This window comes from Hyperoodon ampullatus, assembly GCF_949752795.1.
Source record: "Hyperoodon ampullatus genome assembly, chromosome: 5".
NCBI lineage: Eukaryota > Metazoa > Chordata > Mammalia > Artiodactyla > Ziphiidae > Hyperoodon > Hyperoodon ampullatus.
Window position 1 is genome coordinate 143446089 of NC_136918.1, and position 24253 is coordinate 143470341.

The 24253-nt window shown below is 49.1% G+C and overlaps 1 protein-coding gene across 1 annotated transcript in view; it reads left to right on the top strand.

Annotated features, from left to right (window-relative positions):
• PDE9A (phosphodiesterase 9A) overlaps positions 1 to 24253 on the top strand; it is a gene marked incomplete at its 5' end in the record, with an annotated part of 98636 nt that overhangs the window by 50624 nt on the left and 23759 nt on the right. Inside the window, 3 exons of the mRNA XM_079704369.1 lie at positions 9986 to 10040; positions 10933 to 11003; positions 18471 to 18555. Of these exons, the coding sequence (XP_079560495.1) occupies positions 9986 to 10040; positions 10933 to 11003; positions 18471 to 18555 (211 nt within the window). The remainder of the gene's footprint in view (positions 1 to 9985; positions 10041 to 10932; positions 11004 to 18470; positions 18556 to 24253) is intronic.

Below are 24253 nucleotides of genomic sequence, written 5' to 3' on the forward strand. Positions count from 1 at the left end.
TGTTGCAATCCATAGAACAATAAAGAAAAATTGCATCGCTAGCTGTCCCAGAAGCTTCTCCCTCTGAGGCATTTTTCTCAAAACTAAGCCTAAGCGGACAGGAGGGCATAGGGAGGAATTGTATCCAACACCTGAGATCAAACTCAACTGTGCAGAGTACAAATCCCAGCTCCAAAAGCGAAAGGGGAAAAGAAAACAATCCAATCCCCGCCGCAGAGGTCCGGCGAGTCTGCGGTGATCCTGCGAGGACTCGGCCAAGACAGTTATGAGACATTCTCCAAATGTCAGATGTGGTCGCCAGGGCCCTTTGGTCCACTTGGCTTTCTCTGTCACATCTGAATGGCTAACAGGAGGCGAAAACATCTAGTCAGAGTCACACACCGTGGGTCACCTGGGACGTCCCTTTGGCCGCTGATAAACAAGGGTGATTTCTCGACAGGACAGACCGTGGAAAGGGCACCTGTTCCTTTAAGGAGCGAGGCCAGGTCACTGTTAATCATATCATTTTATTGTGCTCCTGGGTTGTAAAGGAAACGTCCTCCTTCTGCACATCTACTTTATGACATCCATAAACAGTGAATTGCCGATGACTGTGCCCAGGGCTGGAACATCCTCTCTGGCTGCAGAGGCCCGGAGAGCACAAGTGGGGCAGAGGTGAGTTCTCCGCTTCTTCCCTGGAGAGGGGCAGTGCCACCTCCCACAAGGAGGCGCAGGAGGGGACAGAGAGGGAGTCCCCTCTAAGCCCTTCCCACACAGCCCTGGAAATAAACGCACCCCCAATCTTCAGGGCCTTGGGGTGTCTCTTTGGGCCAAGTAAAGGGGGTGATTTTCCCTAATGCAAAGCAAAACACCCCTTTCTGAAGGGATATCCATTAAAAAAAAAAAAAAAAAAAAAGCTTTGGGCTTCCCTGGTGGCGCAGTGGTTGGGAGTCCGCCTGCTGATGCAGGGGACACGGGTTCGTGCCCTGGTCTGGGAAGATCCCACATGCCGCGGAGCGGCTGGGCCCGTGAGCCATGGCCGCTGAGCCTGCGCGTCCGGAGCCTGTGCTCCTCAGGAGAGGCTGCAGCAGTGAGAGGCCCGTGTACCGCAAAAAAAAAAAAAAGCTTTGGGAGGGTGTCTGTTAAGTATGTATTTTTTGAAGGATGCTCAGGGCTTCAGGTGAGGTGGATCAGGTCGGACAGCTCACACATCACATTCACAGCATGGAGACACAATAGCAATATTGTGCAACAGTTGCAGACGTATCAGGAGAGATCAGGACCCACCGTGGACTCCAGGCGGTCCACTCATTGCACCACTGGGGGCTGGGCTTCAGGTGCCCATGCCAGTGTCCCCATGCAGGGTGTCCCCTCCCTGCATGCACAGGTGTGGAGCCAGCATATTACTAGGGCTGCGTTTGCTTCCATTTGCACCGGCAGAGGAAGGTATGCGTGTGCAGAGGAGAGAGGAATGGCCATGGCTGTCATTGTCTTGTCCAGCACGGGGTGGGAAGAGAGGTGCCCATCAGCTGGCTGGCCTAGCCAATCAGGGCATCACCTTCAAGCGGACCTTCAGGGATGAGAGGGCCGGGCTGTCCTGTCGATCAGTTAAACCAGATTTTTATGTCCTTCTGTGCTGCAGAGACTCAGGATTTGTCTGAAACAAGGAAACAGTTCCTGGAAGGGTTGGGAGAGGTGGAGGCGGGTTCCTCGAAGCGTCTGCAGCAGGCCAGCACGGAGTCAGGGAACAGCCGCGGGCATCGGGGAAGGGCACGACGGGGCTGAGGGGGTGGGTGCTGTCCCGCCAGCCCACGGGCGGCATCCTGCCCACAAACCCCAGTAGGCGGCTCTGCATCCGTCTCCACAGGGTGGGCTGCTCCAGACCCCTTGGTTCTGTTCCAGGGGAAGCTCCTGGCGCCACCCTGGTGCAGATCCACGGCCAGAAGCTGGACTGATCTGGCAGCATCCTTACAACAGGACTCGGATTCTGCCAGACTCCAAGATTGTCCTGGAACTAAATTAAACGCTTCTGTAATGTGTGGGAGACCCTGCCAGCCCCAGCCTTTACCCGTCGGGGCCTGTCACCTGAGAGGCCAGCCAGGTAAGGCCCCCAGAATATCTAGGCTAGACCCATCCAGGTGGAAGCAGGGAAAAAGCAGCCCAGACCTGAAGAGGCTGATGATAAGCCTACGGAGACCTCTGTGCTTACGACTGACCATTTGGCCTTTATTAAATCTTTTGCTTTTATGAAATCTGTGGGTGCCTAGGAGCAAATCACGGTGAGCTTGGAGCAGTGTCCCAGATGTTCGCTAGCACGTGCTAGGTTCAGGGATGCTTCTGATGGTACGTCAGCTGTTCTCATGGAGCGGAGTTTTCTCTGGAGAGCTCATGAGTCACCCATGACCGGCTGGCTCCCTCTCAGCCTCCATCCTGTGGCCCGGCAACCATTCTGCTGACTCCCATTCTTTCAGTCGTACTTCCTGTCTCCCAATTTTCTCAAAAACTTCGAGATCCAGAGAGACCCCAGAGACCCAATCATGTCCAACCCTGAATTGCCAGCATCCCTGGCTGTGGCTGGTTACTCTTAAAGCTATTTTAAAATTTGCAAAGCAAAAACACTTGAATATGCTTCGATTTTTAAAATTCGATATATGCCACGTAGCATCTAGGAAATAGATGGGTTTCCCACATGCTGTCAGACTTTTCTGATAGGGTGTGGTTTGGCCACCAAGGTTGGGCATGACTAATATTTGTGACTGAAAACTGTTTGTTGCCCCCAGATCCAGGGGTTTAGGGCTATCTGAGGCTTCTAGGGGAATGAAGAGCACCTCCGGGACAGTGCAGGAAGGATGCGGCTGCTTCTCAGCCTGGACCTGGTCCCCGCCAGAGCTCTGCCTGTGACCCCAGGGACAGTGCACGCACCGGGGAAGACACTCAAAGCAAGAGAAGGTGTCAGAGAGCCTGTGGCTGCCAGCGACCCTTAGTGATGTAATAACAACTGCTATGGCTGTTGGCAACCCTTAGTGATGTAATAACAACACCTGGGTCTGTTGGTGACCCGTAGTGATGTAATAACAACACCTGTGTCTGTTGGTGACCTGTAGTGATGTAATAACAACACCTGTGGATGTCAGGGACCCTTAGTGATGTAATAACAACACCTGTGGGTGTCAGGGACCCTTAGAGATGTAATAACAACACCTGTGGGTGTCAGGGACCCTTAGTGTTGTAAAAACACTTGCAACATAATAGCAGCAGCAACAACCAACAGCCAACATAGGAGCACTCGCCACGGGCTAGGGACTGTCCTGAGTACTTTACACACATTAAGTCAATTAATTTTAAATTCGGAACTCCCCTGGGAGGAAACAGTGGCCTGCGACAGGAATGCCAGTGCTCTGGGGTGCAGGGGGTGGAGGCACCCACTTCCTGACCAGGCTCTGTTTGTGGTTGTGTGGGTGTGGCTGGCCTTTCGCATAGAGGCATTTTTTCGCTCTTTTCCCCTTGCAAAAGAATGCAGATGGTGCAGTGTCTAAAGAGGCGGCTCAGGGTGAAATTACATACATGGCAGGGGTGTGAGCCCCGCAGCCTGGGCAGTGGCGCTCCGAGGCTTTCTGGCCGCCAGCTCACCTCTGTGCCTGTGCCCTTTCGGAGGACATCGGATTTGTTGTCACGGGTGGCACATGGGCTGAGGTGTAGCTATTACGTGGACCGGAATATGAGTGTCCACGCCTTGGACTGAGCTGGGAGCAGGAAGGTATGGGATGAAGTAGCGAGAAGCATTATTACTGCTTGGGCTGGAAATTAAATTTCAGCATCAAAATCCTATAATGCTCAAAGGAGCCCACCTCAAAAGTCCAAGGGAAAATTCCCCCTTAAATTTTTCTTTCCATTCTATCTATTAAATTTTTTATTAAACCATTTAAAATGATTACAGAGTCACATACAGTTGTAAGAAAAAAGGCAGAGAGACCCAGGCACCCTTTACCCTTTTTCCCCCAGTGGTAACATCTTTCAAACTGTAGTAAGATATCACCCCTGGGCTGTTGACACTGATGCAGTCCAGATACAGAGCATTCCATCCCCCCAACGCACGAGCCCTCCTTCTATAGCCTCCCCCAGATCCTTCCCTTCTATTCCCCACCCCTCCTTAACCCCTGGCACTCACTAATCTGTTCTCCATCTCTATATACTTTTGTCATTTCAAGAATGTTCTATAAATGCATTCATCCAGTGGGTGAGTTTTGGGATTGACTTTCTTCACTCAGCATAATTCTCTGGAAATGCATCCAGGTTGTTACGTGTATCACAAGTTCAATCCTTTTTATTACTGGGTAATATTTCATGGTGTGGCCGGAATACAGTCTGTTTATCCATTCACCTATTGAAGGGCATCTGGGTTGTTTCTGGTTTGGAGCAATTAAAAATAAAAGCTGCTCTGAACATCACAAAAGCTGTGAGAACATAACTTGTCATTCTCTGCCCCAGAGGGCAATTGCTAGGTCATACGTACAGTAGTTACATATTTAGTTTTTTTTAAGGAATTGCCAAACCATTTTCCAGAATAGCTGTACCGTTTTACATTCCCACCAGCAATGTGTGAGTAATCCAGTTTCTCCACATCTTTTCCAGCATTTGGGGTTGTCACTTTTTGTTTATTTTAGCTTTTTTGATAAGTGTGCAGTGATATTTCAGTGTGGTTCTAATTTGCATTTCCCAGTGACTCATGTAGCTCAGCATCTTGTCATGTGCTTGTCATCCATCTATATATGCTCTCAGTAAAATGCTCGTGTGTTCTGCCCATTTTTAAATTGGGTTGTTCTGTTTTTCACTGTAGGGCTTTGACAGTTCTTTTCATCGTCTATATTCAAGTCTTTGTCAGATACGTGGTTTGCAAATATCTTTTTCCCAGACTGTAGCTTTTCATCCTCTTAACAGGATTTTTCTCAGAGGAAAAGTTTTACTTTTGATGAAGCCCAGTTTATCAATTTTCCCTTTTCTGGATTGTGTTTTTGGTGTGAAGTCTGAGAACTCTCTGCCTAGCCCAAGAACCTGAACATTTTCCCCTATTTTTTTTCCTAAAAGTTTTATAGTTTTCTATTTTACATCCAGGGTCCACTTTGCATTAATTTTTATATAAACAGTGAGGTTTAATTCGAGGCTTATTTTTTCTGCCTGTGAAAGTTCAGTTACTCCAGCCCCATTCATTGGAAAAACAGTCTTTCCACCATTGAATTGCTTTTGCTCATTGGTCAAGCATCAGTTGGGCGTATTTGTGTGGGTATCATTCTGGGTCCTCTGTTCTGTTATCTGTGTCTAACATTCCACGAACGTCACAGTCTTGATTATTAGCTATGTAATAGGTCTTAAAATCAGATAGACTGATTTGTCCCATTTTATCTTCTTTTTCAAGATTGTTTTAGCTTTCCTAGTTCCTTTGCATTTTCATGGGAATGTTAGAATAATCTTGTCTATTTCTACAAAAAATCTTGATGGGGTTTTGATAGGAATTGTGCTAAATCTATATATTAATCTGGGGAGAAATGACATCTTTACTATGTTGAGTCTTTCAAACCATGAAAATGGTAGGTCTCACCATTTGTATATCTTTTTTTCTTTCAGCACACAGCTTCTGCATATGTTTTGTTATATTTACACTTAAGTTGTCTGAGCTTTTGTAAGTGTTTGTAAATGGTGTTGTGATTTTAATTTCAGTGTCTCCATGGTCATTGCTAGTATATAATCAATTTTGTATATTTATCTTGTATCCTGTGACCTTGCTGAACTCCCTTATCAGTTTTACTTTTATATTTTGCTGAATTCTAACGGCTAATATTTTGTTAAGGATTTTTGCATCCACATTAACGAGGGATATTGATTTGTAGTTTTCTTTTTTTGTTGTCTTTGTTGGATTTGGTATCAGGTTAATACTAGCTTCATAAAATGAATCGGGAAGTGTACCCTCCTCTCCTGTTTCCTAGAAAAAATTGTTCAGAATTGTATTACTTCTTCTTTAAATGTTTGGTAGAATTCTCCAGTGAAACCATTTGCACCTGGAATTTCCGTGGGGGTGGGGGGAGTTTTTAAATTAGAAATTCAGTTTCCTTAATAGATACAGACTGTTCAAATTACCTATTTCATACTGGATGAGTGTAGTAGTTCATACTTTTCTAGAAACTGGTCCATTTTCATCTAGGATGTCAAAGTTCTGTGTTTAGAGTTGTTTGTAGTGTTCCCTTGTTATCCTATTGATGTCTGCAGGGTCTGTAGTGCTATCCCCCTTTTCATTCCAAATATTAGTGATCTGTGTTTGTCACTTTATTGATAATTTTAAATAACCAGCCCTTTGTTTCATTGATTTTCTACTTGTTTTTCTGTTTTCTATTTCATAATTTCTGCTTTTTATCATCTCCTTCCTTCTGCTATTGTTTTAGGTTTATTTTGCTCGTCTTTTTCTAGGTTCTTAGATTACTGTGTTGAGGGTTTTCCTCTCTGCTAATGCAAGCATGTAGTGCTATAAATATTCCTCTCAGCACTGCTTTAGTTGTGTCCCACAGCTAAATTTTGATGTGTTGTATTTTCATTTTCATTCAGCTCAAAGTCTGTTTTTGTATCCCTTGAGACTTCCTCTTTGACCCATGTATTACTTAGAAGTGTGTTGTTTAGCTTCACAGTGTTTGGAGATTTTCCTGCTATCTTTCTGTTACTGATTTCTAGTTTGATTCTCTTAAAGGTCAGAGACCATACTCTATATGGTTGCAGTTCCTTTAAATTTGTTGCAGGTTTTTGTGTCTGTGTGTGGACAGCATGTGGTCTATTTTGGTATACGCTTCGTAGGCACCTGAAAAGAATCTGTGTTCTGCAGTGATTGACAGACTTTTTTTTTAACATTTTTATTTAAATGTATTTATTTATTAATCTATTTATTTTTGGCTGCATTGGGTCTTCGTTGCTGCGTGTGGGCTTTTCTCTAGTTGCAGCGAGCAGGGGCTGCTCTTCGTTGCAGTGCGCAGGCTTCTCATTACAGTGGCTTCTCTTGTTGTGGAGCATGGGCTCTAGGTGCATGGGCTTCAGTAGTTGTGGCACACAGGCTCAGTAGTTGTGGCTTGCAGGCTCTAGAGCGCAGGCTCAGTAGTTGTGGCGCACGGGCTTAGTTGCTCTGTGGCATGTGGGATCTTCCCGGACCAGGCCTCAAACCCATGTCTCCTGCATTGGCAGGCAGATTCTTAACCACTGCGCCACCAGGGAAGCCCCCGTTGATAGACTTTTAAATATATCTCAAGACTTTGAGACAGATTACTAACTCTTGAAGGTTATGTGATACATTACTTTTTTAAACTTTTATTTATTTATATATTTTTTTATTGGAGCATAGTTGCTTTACAATGCTGTTAGTTTCTGCTGTAGAACAAAGTGAATCAGCTCTATGTATAGCTATATCCCCTCCCTCTTGGACTTCCCTCCCCTCCTCCCCCCATCCCACCCATCTAGGTCATCACAGAGCACCGAGCTGAGCTCGCTGTGCTCTACAGCAGGTTCCCACTGGCTATCTATTTTACACATGGTCGTGTATTTACGTCAAACCTAATCTCCCAATTCATCCCACCCTCCCCTTCCCCCACCCGTGTCCACACATCCATTCTCTACATCTACGTCTCTATTCCTGCCCCATAAATAGGTTCATCTGTACCATTTTTCTAGATTCCACATATATGTGTTAACATACGATATTTGTTTTCTGCTTCTGACTTATTTCATTCTGTATGACAGACTCTAGGTCCATCCACATCTCTACAAATGACCCAATTTCTTTCCTTTTTATGGCCAAGTAATATTCCATTGTATATATGGAATATATGTACATCTTCTTTATCCATTCATCCGTTGATGGACACTTAGGTTGCTTCCATGTCCTGGCTGTTGTAAGTAGTGCTGCAGTGAACATTGGGGTGCATGTGTCTTTTTGAATTATGGTTTTCTCAGGGTATATGCCCAGTAGTGGGATTGCTGGGTCGTACGGTAGTTCTGTTTCTAATTTTTTGAGGAACCTCCATACTGTTCTCCATAGTGGCTGTATCAATTTACATTCCCACCAACAGTGCAAGAGGGTTCCCTTTTCTCCATACCCTCCAACATTTGTCTCTAGATTTTTTGATAATGACCATTCTGACCAGTGTGAGGTGATACCTCATTGTAGTTTTGATTTGCATTTCTCTGATGGTTAGTGATGTTGAGCATCTTTTCCCATGCCTCTTGTCCATCTGTATGTCTTCTTTGCTGAAATGTCTATTTAGGTCTTCCGCCCATTTTTTGATTGGGTTGTTTGTTTTTTTGATATTGAGCTGCATGAGCTGTTTGTATACTTTGGAGATTAATCCTTTGTCAGTTGCTTCATTTGCAAATGTTTTCTCCCATTCTGACGGTTATCTTTTCATCTTGTTTATGGTTTCCTTTGCTGTGCAAAAGACTTCAGAATAAGTGATCTAAAATCCTGCTGAGTTCACCGAGGAGGGCTGTGAAACCTTCTCTCTGGTGATTCTTGTCAGTGGAGTCACCACCTTTCTTCCCTGATAGGTGTGGGCCTCTCTGAAGGATAGAACTTGGATCAGCTCAACATACGGCTCAATGAAGTTTCCTGGCTGAGATTTTTACTCTTATATTTCCAAGAGATACAACAAGACATTGTTTCCCTTCTTCTCGTGAAGTTATAGACTGCTAAAGCCAGAGGAAACCTTGGGTCATCTGGTCCACCCTTTCACTTGGCAAGTGAAGGAATAAAGTCCAAGAGGTTAATTTAGATTAAGTATTAAAACACTTTTATGAAATTAACATATGTTTATTATAGAAATGTATTAGATATAGAGAAACAAAAATAAGGGAAAAAAGTGTATATATAATCTTCCAACCAAAAAGTAACCACAATTATTATTTTGGAATGTATCCTCCCAAGTTTTCAGAAATGGGATCACACTGTACTACAATTTTTTTTTCTTTAACAATAGACATGAACATTTTCCAAGATGTTTTTCCTAATAGCAGAATATGTTTCCACAGTACAGATAAACCATCATTTATATGCTGTAAGTGATGTGCATTTGATGGGCATATAGGCTGTTACAGTTTTCACTGTGTTAAATAACCTTGGGATGAACATCTTTCTCCTAGAAACGAAGACACTGGATCATTTTTAGCTTTTCAGCCCTGTTGCCAAATTGGATTATCAAGGTTTTTTGTTTGTCTGGACAGGCTTGGTTTGGTTTTGACTTGTGCTGGTTTTAGAGTCAATATAGAAGATGACATGAGTTCAGGAGGAGGCCTTGTTTAGGTCCCCAACCTTTCAGGGCGTGAACTAAATGGCCATCTGGATCCAGGAGGAGAACCCTCCCTTCCTCAGAGGGTGGAGTTGCTGGAACAGTGCCATGCAATCGACACCGTCCTATGAGGCATCCCGCCTTGGGCCCGGTCAGGAAACAGGAAAACAGTCAGGTTATATTCAGCCTGGGACCTGAACCTTGTAAAACCAGCCACCCAGCCCGGTTTTATGTGCCAGGCAACAAAGGGACAAACTTGCTCACCCCGGCCTGCTTCCTCTCTCTGGGACCTGCCGTGAGAACACTGTTTTGCACTCAAAATATGCCTTGAACTCGCTTTGTCATACTAATTGCCCCCATAAAATGGACCAGGGCACCACATGAAAATGTCCCGTATTTAGAGACCCAGTCCTGCCTGCTTTTTATGGCTGGTGCTGACCGCGGGAGGACCTCAGCCCCGGTCACTCTGCCCAGGCACTGCTGAGAGCAGTCCAGGAGGGAAAGAGCATCTGAAGGTGGACAGGAAACCCCGGGCCCAGGAGAGGCCCTGCTGCTGAGAGGCGGCCAGAGCAGCCCTCCAGGTATCCGGGTGGCTCCCTGGCACGGTGTCAGCGCCACTGCCCACAACGTGCGGGTTCAGCCCGTGGTCCGCACAGCGTGCCCTTTTCCATCAGTCTTTCTTTCTTTGTCTGCAGAGAAAGAAGAATTGATCCAGAGCGTGCTGACCCAGGTGGCAGAGCAGTTCTCAAGGTACAGAATCTTCTAGATACATCATCTCCAGAGCTGGGTGCTTTTTCTCTTCGTGGCTGGGGTGGGCCACTTGCTCTGAGGCTGTCTTGGCCGGCAGGCTCTGATACATCACTTGCCCCCAGAAGCTGCCTCCCCAGTGGAATCCTTTGGGGACTTACGTACCTAAGCCAGCTTGGATGGGGTCCAGGAAACGCTCGCCAGGTGCCACAGACCATGTCAAGTGGGTGTTTTCAGAACGAGAGCCCGTGTTGCTGGTAATCTTCCCAGCTGGCTCTTCTGGGGCTAGGACTTCAACCTACAAGAACTGACAGCTTTCACAGAGATCCTGTGTCGCTGTGCGGCTTCCTCTCCATTCTGAGTTATCCTGCCGGCTCTGGGTCAGTGCTTTCCATTTCTCAGTTACCTCGCGGTGGCCTCTTACTGCCCGAGGGTAGTTAAAATGGGGAAAGCCCGTAGGGTATTTTCTTAAAGCCCAAGAGTTGTTGAACTGAATGGGTTGGAGCCCGGAGAAGGGCACCTCAGGTCCCCTGAGGTGGTCTGTGCCCAGCAGGGAAGGGTGTGGGGCTGGACCATGCCCTGTGTGAGCAGAGGGCCCGGTCCTCCCCGGAGGGCATCTGCTCACTGCCCACGTATGGGGAAGTAAGCATACGTGCTCTACGTTCCCATCTTGGAAAATACACCTTTGAGATAATTCAAGGGTGTGTCTTTCTCCTCCTCCCCCTCACCACCCCTCCCCAACTTCCCTGAATTCCTTCAAAGCAACTCCTCTGTTCGAGCCCCTCACCAGCCCACCTGTAGGCCTCACCACGGCAGGGAGTCAGCAGATGTTGGCCGAACCCATTTTAACTTGGAGAATTTGATGAGTTATGTTGTTTTGTTTTTTCCTTCCTAGAGCGTTTAAAATCAACGAACTGAAAGCTGAAGTTGCACATCACTTGGCAGTGCTCGAGAAGCGCGTTGAATGTGAGTGGCATGTTGATTCCCTTTGGCTGGTTTGTCTTTTACCTCTGCTTAAAGTAACCACTTAAAACCGGGGCGCTTGGTGATGGCAACCGAGGTGAGGCTGACAGCACATGTCTTTTCTTTGGGAAATGCGCGAAAGTTACCTTTGAAGTTAACAAGGGCTAGAACAGTGATGAATCTTAAGTGTTTTATTTCTATTTTAAAAGTAACTCAGTAACATGTGACGTGTTATAAGTGCCATCTTATAAGTATGCAGTAACTTGCAACATGGTACTTATCGTAGCACAGCCCCTGGAATAGGGTCTCTTCAGTGCAGGAGAGAACAGAAGGAAACCGTGAGGCCCCCCAGACGTAGCCCCCTCCAGAGAAGAACTTCTGCAGAATAACTTGTGTGTGTGTCTTTTTACAAAAATGAGAATGCACCGACCCGTACTCTGCGGTTTCACAATTTTGGGGGAGGATGTCTACTAAGTCATTACCGAGTCTTGATTCAGTGACCAAATAGCTGAAACTCTGGGAGGAAAACAGCTTCCAGTCACTCACCCTTTGTGTTCCCATCCATCAAATAAGGAACAAAGCTTGAATTCCACGTGACCCACAATTCCCCATTCAATGCACAACGGGAAGGCTCTTTGTCAGTGTCAAGGCCAAGGTTAATGGCTCATAGGCACCACATTTACTGACTTCCGGAATGAGTAAACAAACTCCAAACCTGAGGCCATCAGGGTCGTGGCATCACAGCCTCTACCTGGCTGACTCACTGAATGTCACTTTTCATATCTTGTATAAATTGCTTGGACTTTTTACGAGAAAAAAAATTCAGGATCATGTCCAAAACCAATTCACCTAAATAACTTGAATCATGATTTATATAGTTACCCTTTTCAAAGTATGGCAACATTTAAAAAATCCATTTGGTCGTATCACCCTGGGAGCTTTGTTTTTCTCCCCCAAAAATCGTGGTACCCAGAAACTGCTGTGAACTTAGCTTTCTGGGAGTGGTACTGATACTCTAAAATTAAAGGGGTCGGAATATAGCACATTGTTTCTGCTGGATGTTTTTTCAAAAGAGAGAGCTTCATAATAAAGAAACTTTGGCTTGGGTAAAAAAATAAAATCCATTTGGTCATTAGAGCTTCAGAACAGCTTTCTTTTCCCCGTTGGTGATGAAGGAGCCACCAGGAGATTAAGTGACCTGCTCAAGTTCATTCAGCAAATTGGAAAAGTAAATGAAACTGGGACCAGCCCCGGGGTCCTGGTGGGGCCGCTCTCACCACCCCTTTTCCCCATGGGCAGCCAGCGCCACAGCGAGGCGGGGAAGGCCTGAGGATGTAGGCTAGAAAGCAGCTGTGACAGCTGACCTCACGGCTACAGCCGCAAACACTGGTCATGGCTGCACTGAGCAGAAAAGAGGTTTTGTCCTAAGGGATTGGGGGAGCTCCCCTGGGTGTCAGGAGGGCTCAGGACCAGGGCTCAGTAGCTCTGCAGCAGGAGCGATGCTCCAAACCCCACGTAGAGCTGATGCTGTGAGGATGCTGACGGGCGGATCTGAGCCGCAGATGTACAGTACCCACCCGGCACCCCTAGATATGTGCTTGGACCCCCGTAGCCCCTGTGGCCACTGCTGCATACATCAGGCTGCTTCTCTGTACACGAGCTACAGATCCAGAGTCTGGACAGAGCTGGATCAGGTGCCCACACCCTCGCTGCAAGGACGGCCAAAGAAAGCAAGTGTTAGTGTCCTGTGGCTCTCATGACAAAGCACCACAAACTGGGGGGCTTAAAACAACAGAAATGAATTCTCCCACTGTCTCGAGGCCAGAAGTCTGAGATCAAGGTGTCGGCAGGGTCAGTTCCTTCTGGAGGGGAATCTGTCCCAGGCCTGCTCCAGCTTCCAGGGCGCCCACGGGCCGTGGCGTGTGGCCTCATCTCTCCAGGCTGCCACCGCCTGCACATGGCCTCCTCCCCCTGCATCTGCATTCAGGTCGTCCTTCTATCAGGACACCTGTCTGTGGATTTAGGGCCCAGAATGATCTCATCTCGAGACGCTTTTTCTAAACAAGGTCACACTCTCATTCCCTGGGGGTCAGGATGTGAGCCTGTTCTTTACAGGGGCGCAGTTCAACCCACTGCCGTGAGCGATTGGGGTTTCCATCTTCTGCCGTGGGCGGCAAGCTCAGCTTCCCACCAAGCCCCATGGAGTAGGGAGCTCTCTGGACGTGGGAAGAGGTTCAGCCAAAGAACACAAAAAACGTTCACTGCCGAGTCACCACCTACAGTCACAGAGATGAACAGTCATACAGTCCCCACCTGGAGAGCAGACGCCCGGGGGTGGGGGAGGCTGGGGGGTGACAGGCGCCTCCTGCTTCCTCCTCCTCTCCCTCGGCGCCACGGACCACTTTCCCCCGCCCCACACGGAAGCCAGCTCCAGTGCCGCCGTTCCTTGGAAACAGGCAAGTTGAAGAGGCCATTGATTAATTCTCAGAACTCCTACAGGGAGCTGTGTTGACTTCAACTTGAGAGGCTTCCGGTATCTGGCCGAGGGGACACCAATCGGGCCGAGAAGTGTTTTTATTTTGCCTTCAAGTGGCTTGTGGATTGAGGACCATTAAAGGATGGATCCCCGATGACGTTCTCCCCAGCACGTCCTTGCCTGGAATCCTCCGGAACCAGCTCGCATCTCCTCCTGGGGCTCTTGTGTAAAGCAGATAATTCATGCACATGCGCATAAATTACCTGGAGGATGGCATCACCCCTTCATCCCCCAGCTCAGGCTCAGTGCACAGACCAAAATTACTAGTGTTTTTACCAGTGGTGTTAATTTCTAGCACCAGAGACCTGGGCACTGAAGGAGTGGGATGGAGAGAGCTTGCATTTCTCAGGAGGAAGAGGACGTTAGGGTTAGGGTTCCAGGGGCTGCGGTCAGGTGGCCAGGTGTGGGCAGCGGTCAGCCCCTGGCCTCCCCACCTCCTCCTGGCTGCCCGCTGCCCACAGGAACGTGGCTGTGGGGACCCACACACCCCCGGAGGTGGCCCTCATCCTCCCTAACCTCCACCTGGCTTTGGGCACATCCTTTCCTGGCGCTTGTGGCTGACCGCTCCCCGGGCTCCACCAGCCTCTGCGTTAGTGCGAAGTGCTGAGCCCCGGGGGGTGTGAGTTCCTAAGAGCCACCCAGACACAGCAATCAGGGCCTCCCCCGAAGACATCGCAGGGACCTTGGAAATGGACAGGGGAGGCCTTTTGAGTTCAGGGGTTCTGCAGCTGGACCTCTCCCGCAGGTCACTTGGGGAACTGGTCATCCCAGCCACTCAGAAGGTCAGCCCTGACCCTGCAGAGCTGCCAGAAGCAAGCCGGCCTGCGCTGCTGGCCTGGGAAGGCTGCCGGGAATATGACTGCCAGGCTGCTCCGCTGGGCCCAGCCAGATATGGACACACACACACACACACACACACACACACACGTAAGCACACACAGAAACGTAGGCACATACACTCGCACACATACACGAACCCCCATGTACACTACACACAGAAACACACACACACATACCATGCTCATGCACACACACTTTGTCTGGTATGTGTTAGCTGTTCGGAGCTGTTCTCTGCTTCTTGAATTCAAAGAGGCACCAGCTAGAACTGCCCATCTGTAAATCACATTACATTGATTTGACTTGTTTTAAATGGAATTTCCTGCCTTTTTTTTTTCTACCCTCTCAAGTGTATAATTCTTTGGAATCAAATGTAAATTTTGCCTTAGCTCTTAATTCACCTTAAAAGCTTTCCTTCCTTTTCTACGAAATGTTTTCCTTCTTCGGGAGGCTGGGGTCTCGCTTAGGTGAGAAGTCGTTTCCTAAACACAGGCCGTCCAGGGCCTCCCCTCATCTCCCGGTTGGGGATGGACCATCCCGGGGAGCCCCTCCCTCCCTTCCTTCCTTGTTTGCGGGAAGGGCCCAGGCACCCTGCGGTGGGCACAGGGCAGTCCTGCCCCTGTTCAGCCTTTATCCCTGCCGGGGCCTGGCCCAGAACCTACAGACTAGAGAGCTGGCCCCATGGGGCAAAGTTTACAGCCAGGTCATGCAAACAACCCCAAAGACTGAAACCAAAACTTGCTTTTCTTTCTGTCACTGGGGAAATGTGCTTTATGCAAATTCTTTACCAAAGTCCTTGGAGGAAGTGCTGAAACCCGAGGCTCTATTCCTACGTGGCTATAAACAAGTTTCAAAGCTCTGCAGCCTAACTAGGGCCCCGCCTGCCCACAGCCGGCCTCTCGGGAGAGCCCAGCGGGTCAGGGGGAGAAGAGAGTGGGACCGAGCTGCCCTCGTGGCCTGACCGTGACCGTGCTGTTACTCCTGCCTGCTGAGGCCCCGTCCCCGAAGCCAGCGTCCCTCTTAGAAAATCATTCTTCAAAGTCCTCTAGGGTGGCCCTGACCTACGGAGGCCCGCAGAACCCCTTCTAAAGTCTGAGAGAACAGCGGTGCCAGGTGGCGCTCACACTGCCAGTCAGCCTGGGGCTGCGGAGCCTGTGCTTTAGTTTGGGGTTCTGGTCTGCACCCGCCTGTGTTTAAAGTTTGAGACTGACAAGTGGGAAACTGACATCCGTCTCAACCCTGAGTCCTCCCTGGTGTCAGTGCAGGACCTGGGGGTGGCCCAGCTCGGACGGCCTTCTCCCTCCCCCAGGATCTTCCACAAGGCAGCCTGGTGTCCAGCAAGGCCTGGGAGCGGCAGCCCTGGGTCTGCTGGTGCCTGAATCCGCCGAGCGCCCTCACTGCCTCCTGGCTTCCTCCCGGCGGTCTGGCTCTTCAATCCCGAGACGCATTGTTTTTCTCTTCCATTGATTAATGCACTTTTGCCATCTCATTACTCATTATCAATCTCCTTGGCAACGAGGCTCTATTTCCTAAACATCGCTGCTGTAAATTCTATCATCCCGTGTTGCCCAAAAGGCTTAATCTTAACATCACCCCCAATAAATGGCCAAGGAACCTGATCTACATCAATTTCAATATCCACACCATGAAACATCAGGCAACCACCAAAAACCATGAGCTAGGAGGCAGCTGCTAACAGGAGCATCCTTGACTTGTTGATGATGGAGAAAAGCAAATGAGAAAACATGATCCCAATTCTGCCTTTTTTAAATTAAGAAAGATAATAGATATTTAGATTGCATGGGGGTGGGAGAAAAATGCCTGGAAGGATACACACCAATATATACAATATTAAATGAGTTCTCTGGGCCAATAGGATCATGGATAAATTTTTTTTTTTTTTTTTGGCTGCGTTGGGTCTTTGTTGCTGCAAGCGGGCTTTCTCTAGTTGCGGCAAGCAGGGGCTACTGTTGGTTGCGGTGCGCAGGCTTCTCACTGCGGTGGCTTCTCTTGCTGCAGAGCACGGGCTCTAGGCGCACGGGCTTCAGTAGTTGTGGCACGCGGGCTCAGTAGTTGTGGCTCATGGGATCTAGAGCGCAGGCTCAGTAGTTGTGGCGCACGGGCTTAGTTGCTCTGCGGCATGTGGGATCTTCCCGGACCAGAGCTCGAACCCGTGTCCCCTGCATTGGCAGACGGAATCTTAACCACTGTGCCACCAGGGAAGTCCCATGGATAAATTTTTAAATACCCTTCTTTGAGATACTCTGTATTTCCTCCATTTTCTACAATGATCATAGGTTATTTTGTATTCAGAGAGGTGATGCTGGAAACGTAATGAATGGTACCCGTGGACCCTGACAGGCAGGGCACCGCTACCCTGTTTGGACTCTATACTGTGTGCTCCATCTCTTCCCCAGCTGGATCCACTCTTTGGATCCAAGTCTATGCCACATGCCAGGTCTCTTCTCCAGATCTATTCAACTTTCCAAGATTTTCTGCCCTTTACGTGTTAACAGCCCCTTCCTGGGCCCCTTCCTGACACTGATGTTGAATCTACCATCTGTGCCATTAGCAGACCCGCAGACACAGCTCCGCGGTGGGCCTCTCCTCCTCGGGGTAAGCATCCTGCAATGGGACGGAGGCCGAGAAATGCCTGGGAGGCCGTGCACGCCTGGTCCAAATGCAAACTGTAAAGGGTGTGTGCTGATGTGCTTTTTCTTGGAAGAGGACCCATGGTTTCATCCACCTCCTAACGGGGTCCGTGATGCAAGAAAGTGCTGAAAGCACCCCACCCGAAAGGAGGGTGTGGGCTCTTGGTGGGAGCACAAAGTACCGATGTCCAGTTCCCTGGCGTCCCCACCTCGCTGGTCCCGCGTCCTGGTACGGGAGGGTGGAGATGGTGTTTGAGCCTCTCCCTTGGTATCCCGCACGGCACAGAAGCAGGTCACTGGGACCAGATCCTCCAGATTCCTGCCACTGGGCGGAAAGAAGCAGTGGTTTCACATAGTCTTGCCCCCGCCTGGCCCCTGACACTGAAATGCTTAGAAAACCCACCCTGAGAGGTTGTGGTTCCTGGCGGGCTGCCCGGGGGCTCGGCGCTGGGAGAGTTCCCCCAGCCGCGAGCTCCAGAACTGCTGACAGTTCCTCCGGATGGGAGATGGATGGAAGCCCGCGGAAGTCGCTGAGTTGCTTTGTTTTTCTTTTAGAAATCACCTGCATTTTATTTTTAGCCATATCCCGAGCCGCCTGATGGAAAGGGGAATGAATGGCATCGTGGGTAGTATCTTTCTGCATAAAAATCAAGGTGTGATTACCAAGTAACAAAGCTAATCTTTTTTTATTTCTTATGAACTGACTCTAATCTGAAAGCCATCCCAAAACTGGCAGCATTTCTGAGCTAAATATGCACCTGCCAGAGTGAACGTCTTGAAGTTGAATGCTCACTGGCAGGCATAAGCGCCAGTTCATCCTTTGATGAAAACAAAAATAGTGTTCTGACTTAGGGGACCCCGAGCTGCAGGACCCTGGGAATGTGACCAAGCGCAGGTTCCGCCCGTCCTTCACCTGGCCCGATCATTTCTCATCCATTTCAAGTCAACGCTTGTCCCGGTTAACTGCTCTACCCAGGACCTTCAAATGCAAAGCTTTTACCTTAACGAAACTTTCATCCTTGCTGGGAAGGCTGTGGTTTTGCTCCCCGAGCCCTTCATTGCATTTTACTACCCTGGGAACACGTACCCCCTTTTTCTTTGGGGGATAAAAGATCCGCTGTCCCGTGCCCTCAGCTGGCGCTTAGGGGTACAGAGAAGAAGCAAGAAGTAGGTGCGGGAACAGTGGAGATTCTGGAAGCGGGGAGGGGGAGGGGCTTCTGTCCTCGAGGGCCCGTGTGGATGAACGTGATGCACAGGCTGTGGCTGAGCTACGTGAGGGGGGAGGCCTGAGAAGCAGCGGCATGGGCGGGAGTGGGAGCCAGTGTCTGAGCCAGCTTCCACCCCCCGCCCCCGGGGACATGGGAGCCACGGGCGAGCCCCCAGTCACCAGCCTCCCCAGCCTCCATGTGTATCCATGGTAACCCCCTTGTTTCTCTTGGTCTCCAGTGGAAGGACTGAAAGTGGTGGAGGTTGAGAAATGCAAGAGTGACATTAAAAAGATGAGGGAAGAGCTGGCAGCCAGAAGCAACAGGTAAGGTCTGCGCTGGGAGAGCGCGGCAGACGGCCAGGGGCGAGCGCGGCAGATGGCCAGGGGCGAGCGCGGCAGATGGCCAGGGGCGAGCGCGGCAGATGACCAGGGGCGAGCGCGGCAGACGGCCAGGGGCGAACGCGGCAGACGGCCAGGGGCGAACGCGGCAGACGGCCAGGGGCGAGTGCAGCAGATGGCCAGGGGCGGGCCCTGCGCAGCCGTGCAGAGCTGAGGGGGGCCCTGGGGGATTTTTTCCCCAAAAGCAAAGCTGGAGAATCCCAGCTCTGGCTGGGGTGGGCACCGTCTGGGATTTGCTTTTCAGTTACACAGCTTTCTGATCATAAAAGAGACTTTATGGCGGAGGGAGGTTGGGAGGATGACTTCACAGAAAAGGAGAGTAATCTGCTTGCAGATCTAAGTGTTAGGATTCACGGCCCCGACTTCAACAAAGTTGGCATCGATTGTTTGAAAAGGGGAACAATAAAAGGAGAAAGGCCTTTGGCTTCCAGGGGACAAGCGTCCTGGTGTCCCGGAGGCCCCAATCCCGTGCGGACGTCCCCATAGCACAGAGCGGCCCGTCAGGGGAGCGATGCACGTTCTGGACACAGAAATCACTTGTCCCGCGGAATAAGGGTCCCTCCACACACGCCCCTGGGGAGCCAGGGTGAGGTGGCCCAGGCTGCCGAAATCCAGGAAAAACATGCCCCAGGCATTTTTTGGAAAGTGGGGTTTGGGCTACAGCCAGACCCTTGGCCGAAAGCGTGGTTAAAGCAGATGTTCAGGTCAAGGGCAGAGATGCAGCATGTCCGCCAAGGTGATGCTGGATGTTGCACACACTGGGCGCTTGCTGTGTGCGGGGCTGTGCCGAGTGCCCTGCTGACAGGACCGGCTTGCACCTGTCTGCTCTCCCGCGTTGCTGCACACCCGTGGTCACCTGTCCAGAGACCGCGTGGTGACGGTGTGGCCTGTCACCCCCAGAACGCCACTCCACTAAGGAGGCTGAGGTTACAGCTGGGGCTCAACAGGATTTAACGGGACTAACGAACCTGCGAACGGCCCGGTGCAAGCGCACCAAACTGGCTTACGAGGCCACCCGACATCTTGAAGATCATTTCCTAACTTTTCAAAATTGAGGACAACCTGCTTACTGCAGAGCGTGGCTGCATGCAAGGGCCTTCGGTGCAGGAGGCGAAGGGGAAGGTGGTGATCGCAGGGTTGGGGCAGGGCTGACGGCCTCAGGGCAGCTCGGGGACTAGCCTGACGGGCTCCAAGCCTGTTGGTGCGTGTCTTCCGGGGACCACGCCACTTTCGTGGCCTGCTCACTTGTCAAGTGTTTTGGACTTCAGGATGTCTCATCCCATTGGATTTGGGGGAAGTCGGGCAAAGGAGTTCGTGACGACAGAAAATTGTGAGTGAATAATTCGTCCTCACCGTCCCTGAAGCGGAAGGTTCTACGGGGTCAGGAGGCAGATCCCTCACGTGACCCAGTAAGAGCCCTGGAGTTGCCCGTGCAGCCCCACGGCGGGGCCCTGGCTCAGCAGCTGGAAGGAGGCCCCTGGTCACGGTGTCGTCCTCGGGCTCAGGATCTGGATGGCTCAGCTTAGCCCTCTGGCTGCCACGTGCTGGACCTCCGTCCTGTGGCCAGTCCTAACGCCCAGGGGAGAAAAGCTAATTAGCCAGGCCCTCTCCCGGCCGCTCTGCGAGCAGCCTCAGACTGGCGGCCCGTGGCTGAGTGCCGTGTCTGCTGTGGCGAGCGGGTGGTGCCCCTGGGCCCCGTCCCCCATGTTCCCTCTGTAGGGTCACCTCACCCATAAACATGCTGCAGCCACACAGCCCACAGAGCACTTGCAGGAGGCGGGGTTTGGGTTTGGGTTTTGTTTTGAGGTATAGTTGATTTTCAGTGTTAGGTTAGTTTCAGGGGCATGACATAGTGATTCAAAAGCAGAAGGTGTTTTATAATGAGGCCTCTCATCCCTTCTCAAATGATTCAATCCTGCCACCTGCCCAGAGCAGCCGGGGTGAGTCAGGAGCCCCCGCCTGCTGGTCCTGTCCCGCCGGCCGTGTCGCAGGCACCCTCCGCCGCCCCTTCTGTAAGAGCCAGGCTGGGGCAGGGGCACCGTGATGCTCCTGCTGTGCTTTCTGGCGTGCACTGCCCTGCGGGTCAGGTTGCAAGAGAAAAAACAAAATTTCGTCCAAGTGGTATTAGTTTCCTGTGGCTGCTATAACAAAGCACCACAAACTGCAGGGCTGAAAACAATAGGAATTTATTTTCCCCCAGTTCTGGGGGCTAAAAGTCTGGAATGAAGGTGTCAGGATGGCCAGGCTCCCTCTGAAGGCTCTCGGGGAGAAACTGTTCCATGCCTCTCTCCCAGCTTCTAGGGGTTGTCAGCAATTCCTGGGGCCCCTTGGCTTGTAGAGCATCACTCCAGTCTCTACCTCTGTCTCCACATGGCCTGTTTTTTTGTATGTGTCTGTCTCTGTGTCCAAATGGCCCTTTTTAAAAAAGACACCAGGGCTTCCCTGGTGGCGCAGTGGTTGAGAGTCCGCCTGCCGATGCAGGGGACACGGGTTCGTGCCCTGGTCTGGGAAGATCCCACATGCCGCAGAGCGGCTGGGCCCGTGAGCCATGGCCGCTGAGCCTGCGCGTCCAGAGCCTGTGCTCCGCAACGGGAGAGGCCACAACAGTGAGAAGCCCGCGTACCGCAAAAAAAAAAAAAAAAAAAAAAAGACACCAGTCGTATTGGATGAGGGGCCAGCCTACGTGGTGTGACCAATCTTAACTCATTACATCTGTTACAGCCCTATTTCCAAATGAGGTCACATTCACAGGTACTGGGGGTTAGAACATCAACATATGATTCTTGGGGGACACAACAGACCACGTGGAGAAGACCTGCCCGATTTCAGAGCACAAGGGAAGCAAGATGTCACCTGCAGGCACCCGTCGGGGGCAAAGTGGGCAGAGCCCGGGCTCATCCAAGTAATGAAGCCTCTTCCACGCCCCACGCCCCCCGCAAGAAGTATCAATACATTTTTGGAACTCACAGTGCTGTGATCCAAAGAGGAGCCTTCCCTGTGCCCCAGCCGCTTCTAGAGCCATGTCTTCTCAGCAGGCAGTTTTCACAGCAGCCCGTGTAGGTGAGAGACAGGTAATTGTGACTCTTCAATCAAAAACAGAATGGGGTAAAGTCTCAAACAGTGCTGACACATTGCGAAAAAAGAAATGCAGCCTCCTGGGCTCAGGGCTACTCCACAGCAGCATCACCCACCTGGGACCCTGGCAGGAGCCTAGCAGCCCTTTGCGCCCCGTACAAGCAGCCCTGCCCTTTTCTTTATGGAGAAATTAACTCAGATGAAGGATAAGCTGCTTGCGCCGCCCCTCGTCTCTGTTGGCGGCTGGGTTCCATCTTTTTTTTTTTTTTTTTTTTTTTTTTTTTTTTTTTAATTAGTTTCTGCTTTATAACAAAGTGAATCAGTCATACATATACATCTGTTCCCACATCCCTTCCCTCATGCATCTCCCTCCCTCCCACCCTCCCCATCCCACCCCTCCAGGCGGTCACAAAGCACCGAGCTGATCTCCCTGTGCTCTGCGGCTGCTTCCCACTATCTATCTACCTTACGTTTGGTAGTGTATATATGTCCATGCCTCTCTTTCCCTTTGTCACAGCTTACCCTTCCCCTTCCCCATATCCTCAAGTCCATTCTCAAGTAGGTCTGTGTCTTTATTCCCGTTTTACCCCTAGGTTCTTCATGACATTTTTTTTTTTTTTTAAATTCCATATATATGTGTTAGCATACGGTATTTGTCTTTCTCTTTCTGACTTACTTCACTCTGTATGACAGACTCTAGGTCTATCCACCTCATTACAAATAGCTCAGTTTCGTTTCTTTTTATGGCTGAGTAATATTCCATTGTATATATGTGCCACATCTTCTTTATCCATTCATCCGATGATGGACACTTAGGTTGTTTCCAGCTCCGGGCTATTGTGAATAGAGCTGCAATGAACATTTTGGTACATGTCTCTTTTTGAATTATGGTTTTCTCAGGGTATATGCCTAGTAGTGGGATTGCTGGGTCATATGGTAGTTCTATTTTTAGTTTTTTAAGGAACCTCCATACTGTTCTCCATAGTGGCTGTAGCAATTCACATTCCCACCAGCAGTGCAAGAGTGTTCCCTTTTCTCCACACCCTCTCCGGCATTTATTGTTTCTAGATTTTTTGATGATGGCCATTCTGACTGGTGTGAGATGATATCTCATTGTAGTTTTGATTTGCATTTCTCTAATGATTAATGATGTTGAGCATTCTTTCATGTGTTTGTTGGCAGTCTGTATATCTTCTTTGGAGAAATGCCTATTTAAGTCTTCTGCCCATTTTTGGATTGGGTTGTTTGTTTTTTTGCTATTGAGCTGCATGAGCTGTTTATAAATTTTGGAGATTAATCCTTTGTCAGTTGCTTCATTTGCAAATATTTTCTCCCATTCTGAGGGTTGTCTTTTGGTCTTGTTTATGGTTTCCTTTGCTGTGCAAAAGCTTTGAAGTTTCATTAGGTCCCATTTGTTTATCTTTGTTTTTAGTTCCATTTCTCTAGGAGGTGGGTCCAAAAGGATCTTGCTGTGATTTATGTCATAGAGTGTTCTACCTATGTTTTCCTCTAAGAGTTTGATAGTTTCTGGCCTTACACTTAGGTCTTTAATCCATTTTGAGCTTATTTTTGTGTATGGTGTTAGGGAATGATCTAATCTCATACTTTTACATGTCCCTGTCCAGTTTTCCCAGCACCACTTATTGAAGAGGCTGTCCTTTCTCCACTGTACATTCCTGCCTCCTTTATCAAAGATAAGTTGGCCATATGTGCGTGGGTTTATCTCTGGGCTTTCTATCCTGATCCACTGATCTATCTTTCTGTTTTTATGCCAGTACCACACTGTCTTAATTACTGTAGCTTTGTAGTATAGTCTGAAGTCAGGCAGCCTGATTCCTCCAGCTCCGTTTTTCGTTCTCAAGATTGCTTTGGCTATTCGAGGTCTTTTGTTTTTCCAAACAAATTTTGAAATTTTTTGTTCTACTTCTGTGAAAAATGCCAGTGGTAGTTTGATAGGGATTGCATTGAATCTGTAGATTGCTTTGGGTAGTAGAGTCATTTTCACAATATTGATTCTTCCAATCCAGGAGCATGGTATATCTCTCCATCTATTTATATCATCTTTAATTTCTTTCATCAGTGTCTTATAATTTTCTGCATACAGGTCTTTTGTCTCCTTAGGTAGGTTTATTCCTAGATATTTTATTCTTTTTGTTGCAATGGTAAATGGGAGTGTTTTCTTGATTTCATTTTCAGATTTTTCATCATTAGTGTACAGGAATGCCAGAGATTTCTGTGCATTAATTTTGTATCCTGCAACTTTACCAAATTCATTGATTAGCTCTAGTAGTTTTTCGGTAGCATCTTTAGGATTCTCTATGTATAGTATCATGTCATCTGCAAACAGTGACAGCTTTACTTCTTCTTTTCCAATTTGGATTCCTTTTATTTCCTTTTCTTCTCTGATTGCTGTGGCTAAAACTTCCAAAACTATGTTGAATAAGAGTGGTGAGAGTGGGCAGCCTTGTCTTGTTCCTGATCTTAGTGGAAATGGTTTCAGTTTTTCACCATTGAGGACAATGTTGGCTGTGGGTTTGTCATATATGGC